General features: G+C 38.0%; 1 protein-coding gene across 2 annotated transcripts in view; it reads right to left on the bottom strand.

Moving 5' to 3' along the window:
- Grid2 (glutamate receptor, ionotropic, delta 2) overlaps positions 1-6,788 on the bottom strand; it is a 1,023,751-nt gene that overhangs the window by 493,130 nt on the left and 523,833 nt on the right. The window contains exon 3 of one of the 2 annotated variants that reach the window (XM_013029731.1): positions 6,073-6,357. The exons of the other annotated variant lie outside the window; for it this stretch is intronic. Coding sequence (XP_012885185.1) covers positions 6,073-6,357 — 285 coding nt within the window. The remainder of the gene's footprint in view (positions 1-6,072; positions 6,358-6,788) is intronic. 2 annotated transcript variants of the gene reach the window in all.

The raw sequence follows: 6,788 nt of genomic DNA, 5'->3' as shown, positions 1-6,788 counted from the left end.
GTTAGGCCTAGAATAAGGACTAATGAACAACCGTTAGGCCTAGAATAAGGACTAATGAACAACCGTTAGGCCTAGAATAAGGACTAATGAACAACAGTTAGGCTTGTGGGTTATTTTGGGAGCAGTATTCCTTATCATTGGAGTTGTCCAATTAGAAAATTTTCCCTTTCACTGAGGCGATCCATGGTGTCGCTCTGGAAATCATTTAGCTCATCTTCAATCCACTCACCACAGTCGTGGTAGTTGTGGGTAACAGACTTCCTACTCCCAGACCAAAGCAGAGACTATTCAAGCCCAAGTAAATATTTTCAACCTGGATTAATACCTCTTGGCAAAGTGGGTACATTTCTGTAGGAATTTAAGGAGAAAGTTGCCTGACTTTTAAAAGTAGATTCTGATAGTTTCTGGGATTTCTTTAGTTGCCTGAGACTAGTCTAATGCCATGACTGTTTGATGAGTGTACTGCTCAGAGCATCCTTAAAGACAGATCAGAAAAAGTGAATGGACTGGGTCCCAGGCAGTCCCTGTCACTCACATTAATCAGGATATAGGGAAATCTGTCAGAACCTAACAACGGAGAGCGTGAGAGCGAGTTCTCCGTGAGTCTCATAATGCACATTTTGCAAACACATTTGCTCACTAGAGAAGAAGATATGTTGATTCCCTACGGTCAGGGCTACTTAGCTGTATTTCATCCCCCCACAGGTACAGCATAGACCTCAACTGCTTTGCTCCATAAGGCCTACTGAATTGTAGATCAATAGCAACTGAAGCCCAGTGCTGGTGGCTCACACCTGTAATCCTAGCTACTCAAGAGGTTGAGATCTGAGGATCACAGTTTGAATCCAGACTAGGAAGGAAAGCTCAAGGGTCTCTTATCTCTAACTACCAAAAAGCCAGAAGTGGAGCTGTGACTCAAGTGGTAGAGTTCTAGCCTTGATAGAAAAAAGTTTCGGGCTTCAGTATCCCAGGACTGGCACACACACAAAACTCCCCCCCGCAAAAAAATAAAACCCTAAATGAACAAGTTACCTAACACTGATTCATGTCTCATGGGGCCTTTTTTATTTCTCCACATTTCTGAAAACTTTAATACCAAGTAATTGTATAAAGAGGTAACTCTATAATTCAGGTTATGAGTATCTTGATTAATGTTCTCTCCCCATTACTCCCTCCCATTCTTAGCCTTAATTATGTAATTCAATGTTTTCATAATTTACATCAAATATAATGTGAATATATGTGTATATATATATGTATGTGTGTGTGTGTGTGTATATATATATGGCTCATGGTACTTTCAATCCCATGCTAGTGTAAGTTCCCTTGCTCTGCTGTGGGACAATGGCTATTGTGTAAATCAGCTGCTATTTCTGCTAATGATATCATATATCAGCCTACTTTGATTATTCTTTTTCTATGCTTCCGAGAAGGTTTAATTAGTAGAATTTCCCAACTTAAATATAGAATATTTCCTGTTGTTCATATGTAGGATAGGACACAGGTGATTGTATCTCTTTAATGAAGAGTTTTACTTTCTGAACTTCTAATTCACATTTAATTTGTGAACTTATTTTTTCACAGTTTGTCAGAAAACAATCTTAGTTCTTTTTCAGCTACTATTCTAGTAGCTGAAAGCCAGAACTATAGAAGAGAACATTCATGTTTGGATTTAGGCTTCTTGATTTCTATTGCTTGACCCCTCAGTACCTCAAATTTGCATTTGCAAACAACAACAATGACATTAATAACAATTAGTTCAGAAGGCTATCATACAGAAAATAGGCCAAACTGTGGATAGAGCAAACATCTGCTATTGGATTACCCTTGGTTCTTACATTTTTGGTGGCTACAACTAAATGATATGGCCTTGAAATATTCATTCTAGCTCCTGGCAAATAGGAATGCTCAGAGACATTTTTAATATTTCAGTTGCTGTAAGACTTGATCACACTTTCTCTCTATTGAAGTGGCTGTTTTCTCACATAGAATTGTCTCAGAAAATTCTACCTATCTTTAATAGCCAAGATCAAAGTCTACCACAAAGCCACCTTTAATGAGTACTGCCTAACTTAAACCCTTTTCTCATTTTACAGTACCAGACATCAGGTTGCATCACAGATAACACTTTACCCACTCTTTCTTTCATTGAGAGATGCAGCCTATTTTACCTCTTTTGTTAATTATTAAGTTTCTCCTGCTCCTTAAAAGGTAAGACTACGTCTATAAAACTTTTCATCTCATACCTTTCACTGGACTAAGTATAGAAGAATGGCACATTAAAAAAATTAACATTAGGGCTGGGAAGGTGGCTCAGTGGTAGAGTGCTTGCCTTGCATGCATGAGGCCCTGGGTTCGATTCCTCAGCACCACATAAGCAAAAAGAAAAAAAGCTGGAAGTGGTGCTGTGGCTCAAGTGGTAGAGCACTAGCCTTGAGCTAAAGAGCTGAGGGACAGCGCCCAGGCCCAGAGTTCAGGCCCCACAACCGGATCCCCCCCCAAAAAAAATTAACACTATGTTATTTTCAAGCCTTTAAAAATGTCTTGAATCAACCTATTCAAATAAAGTTTCTCTAGGTTTTTTTTTTTTGGTCCCTTTTCATCCCTTTACTTAGAATCAAAGATATGAATTTTCTTTGTTAGAGAGTTTAAAGTAGACTTTTATCCTGTGCCCTTAATCATAATTACCTGTTTCTGGGGGAAAAAAGTATTTTTCTAATTAACTACATATAGGTACTGAGATCTTTTTTTCTTTTTTTAAGTAAAGGATATTTTTCTAGCAAAATAGTCCTTTTGAAACATTTGGCCCCAGCAAGCTGCCTGATTTCATCCAGAGACCAAGTTTGATCCATTCATTAATGAAAGCAATTCCTGATAATCAAGATAAAAGTCAAGTGCAATTCCAAGGTTTGAAGTTAAAAACGAAGACACGGATGAATGGAGATGTAAATACATAGAAACTGCATCAAGGTACAAGGTACTTGGACAGTTTTATGTTTACCTTGGACTCTAGCCTAGATTTTTACTACTAAGATTTATTGTCAGTATCAAAAGGACATTTTCTTTCATTAAGTAATGGTATTACTGGAAATAATATTAATGACAGAAGCAAAGCAAGTTTTCATGTTATTAAATTAAATAAGGTAAAAAGTAAGTTTGTCCTCCAACTAAAGAAAAATATTTTTCAATTATTTTATATAAAAAGAACAGTTTTTAGCACGATCGTTTTAAAGGCATTCAGTCATACACTGTGATTATGTCATAGTACTCACTCAAAGAAAAACAGAAGCATGGAAAATTTCAAGTGTTTGTGAATAATTCCACAACTATGTATTTCAGGCCTATTTTCAAAAATGTATCTAACTCATCAAGAATAAAAATGTTTTTTGTAAGAACTTTTTTATTGTAATCCCTACAGGATTTGGAAACCAGCTGACAAGTTTTTTTCTATCCTATTCTCCTATTTAGAATCAAAGGGTTAAAGTCTCATTTTAATGTTGCAAAAACCACACAGATCAAAATAATCACTTTTCTGCCCTTTAGTTTATAGGATTCTGTTAATAGTCCTGACTGTTTCCTTGCCCTAATGATTTAGGGTTTAAAAATTCATCATTCCAATTTATGTTTCCCTCAGAGACTATAACAACCCCATTGAAGATGGCAAAAGCCACAGACAGTTTGACAGGAAGGAATGGAAAAAATTCATTCTTAGCTTGTTGATCCCTGAGACCATGGGTTCACTGACTAAACAATTCCGTCCAGAATTTCAAACACGTCTTGCTTTCAATCCTTCATTTTGCTGATGAGCCAATTTTTATACCGTTTTCTGTTTATTTTATTCATTTCAGTCTCTTGGTTTTTGTGCTGTGACCCCTGAATAACATGAATTAAGTAATAGAAATACGGGTTTCCGTCCTGGGAACTGGAGACAAAAAACTGTTTCTAGAGAGTGTCACAGAATTTGGCTGAATCCTACTCATCAAGTTTAATAGATCTCTGGCTGCCAAAACCCATGCAACCTTTTGAATATTTGGGGGCTAAATGTGACTGCCGGTTATTTTCCTTCTCTGGGAGTCCACAGGAACTCTTGTTTGTTGCTGTCCAGATTTCTGCCAGCCTGTTGGTTCTTCATTCTATTGACAGTGCCTTATGACCCATTGTGTGACAGATCTCTGCTCCAATATTCTTCACAATGTTGGGCAGATCAGGACAAGACAGTATTCAATTTTGTAATGCTTATTTAGTTATTAGCTAAGGAAAACATTTTTTTAGATAAAAATGTAAAAAGAAGATCCAGGAGAGAATAATGCTTAGAGACTCTTTCTGAAGACATACCCTCTAAGTTGTATGCATGTCTCTAAATCTAAATTCTTTACTGAGTTTCTTTCCCCTCATTTGATCAAGCCTATTTTTCCCCTTCTCTTTCCTATTGACAGAAATAAGCAAGAAAATATATTTGAAGATGGTGGGGATAAGTCAGTTAGAAAACAAGGGAAAAGATGATTTTTGAACATTATATTGCTGTATTGCAAGATAATACGCTGAGAAAAAATGTTTTCTTCTCAAATTGTGGTAAATTTAGGGAGCATGTTTTGTGTTTTGCCTTGGAGAATACATTGTTTCAACTACATAATTGTTCTTTTCTTCTTTCTTTTAGTTATTATCATTATGTGTGTGTGTGTGTGTGTGTGTGTGTGTGTGTGTGTGTGTGTGTGTGTGTGTACACTATGTCCTAGTACTGGGCCTTGAACTCAGGGCCTGGGCACTGTCACTGAGCTTTTCTCCCTCAAGGCTAGTGCTGTACTCCTTGAGCTACAGCTCCACTTAGGGATTTTTGGTGGTTACTTGGAGATAAGACTCTCATGGACTTTCCTGCCCAGTCTGGCTTTGAACAGCGATCCTCAGATCTCAACCTTCTGAATATATAGGATTACAGGCGTGAGCCACTAGTGCCTGGCCTTTTGTAAACTTTTATATCGAAGACAATAATATGCAGTGCTGCTGCTAAAGTATCATTTCAGCAACTCTAAATTATGAGGATGGAGGAAGTACTGAAGTCTACCCAGGGTATACGCAAGATTGTCAGATATTTTTAATCAAGAATAATAAACAGAAAATGGAAACTTTTTCTCAGTGTTTTAAGATGTCTCGAGAAATGGTTTTTATATCTCATATGTGGAAGCTAGATCTAAAATATACTGGGACATGATAAATTATACAGCACTCTAGGCATTCATACACAGTGAGACCAGTCGGGGACATTCTTGGGCCGGGGAACACAAAGGCACAAGGCCTCTGTGCCTTTGATCATACAAAACGGTAGTTATCAAAATGGACTCCGGGAAATGGAAATAAGACCTGTTATTTTTTTTCTTTCCCTGACTTTTCTTTTTGCCTTGTTTGTTCATGTATCTGTGTTGGTGGAGGTAAGAGGAGGCACCAGAAGGGAGAGACAAAGGGTGAACAAATGCAGCAGGGGTACTCACTAAACACTCCATTGAAAATGTAGTGGATGGGAACAGGAGGGAAAACAGTAGGGCAAGATATGGGGTGATATTTTCCAAAAAGAAGTGTACTCATTACCTGACTTATGAAAGGGGAACCCCTCCGTATATCACCTTTATAAAAACAATGAAAGTAATTTTAAAAAGGTATACACACCTAGAGAAAGAATATATTCTGTTATTGCATTTTTTCTACAACTTCCTATTACTTGAAAAAAAAAAGCAATATATGCTGAAGTCAGACTCTTAGAAAAAAAATATAAAATAAGCCTTAGGTATGGGTGTTCATTTGCTTATTTTTGAGATGGGGTCTTGCTAAGTAACTCAGGTTTGCTTTGAACTCTCTACCCTAGTTTAGTTCCCAAGTGCTTGGAGGGCAAATACATGCCATGGAGCTCAACAGCTATTTGATTTTAAAATTTAAATGGAAAGGTAGTTGACATCAAAAGGATGAACTTAATGACACTACAAATCACGGGTAAGCCTCTTACAGATTTTGAGGATTCAGCGAAGTTGTTTCTCAGGCAGCCCTCGGTGCAGGAGGTTCAGAGGGTGGCTAAACACTTACCATATTCACTGTCATAGAAGATGATGAATTTCTGCCAGGCATACTCCGTGACCACTCTCAGGATAACGTCATTCAGATACACAGGTGGACGCACAGAGAGGGTGTAATCGTCATTCCTGTTGCTGCGGGTAAGTCCACAGCCACTTCTGGGGGTCCCCGCTGTGGATCGCTGGATGAAGAGGTGAGGGATGTGCATGGCATCGGCTAGAGACTGGAGGGACCCCGCGGATGTGCAGCCAATGGAGCTGACTAGGGCCAAGATGCCTTGGTTCATAAGTTCACAGGCTGCAAAGCAAGAACAGTGAGGCAGTCATTAGGATTTTTATATATGTTCTCCTTCCCTCTCTTTTCTTCTTGAACAGCAAAGCTCTGACTCGACTGTGCCAATTAAAAGGAGGAGCCAAAGCTCTGTATGGAGAGATCCTCTAATTACAGTGTTCTTGGAATTTCGTTTGAGAATCCTGTCCTTATTAGCTGTGTGAATTACTTAGCGTCTCCTGACTCGATTTAACTCTCTGCAAAGAGAGAAAAATACAATACCCTCTGGTTAGAGTCTTGCCCAAATTAGAGATGAAAGTTGTTTCATTATTATGCTAAATAATATCTTAACTGTTTATTTTTTAATTTTATTTTATTTTATTTGTGAACATACTGTACAGAGGGGTTACAATTGCATGGGCAGGATAATGCGTACATTTCTTACCAAGCATTGCAGC

The sequence above is a fragment of the Dipodomys ordii genome, unplaced genomic scaffold, assembly GCF_000151885.1.
Source record: "Dipodomys ordii isolate 6190 unplaced genomic scaffold, Dord_2.0 Scaffold122, whole genome shotgun sequence".
In the NCBI taxonomy this organism is placed as follows: Eukaryota; Metazoa; Chordata; class Mammalia; order Rodentia; family Heteromyidae; genus Dipodomys; species Dipodomys ordii.
The sequence above is the reverse complement of the archived record's forward strand: the minus strand, read 5'-3'. Positions and strand labels throughout refer to the sequence as shown.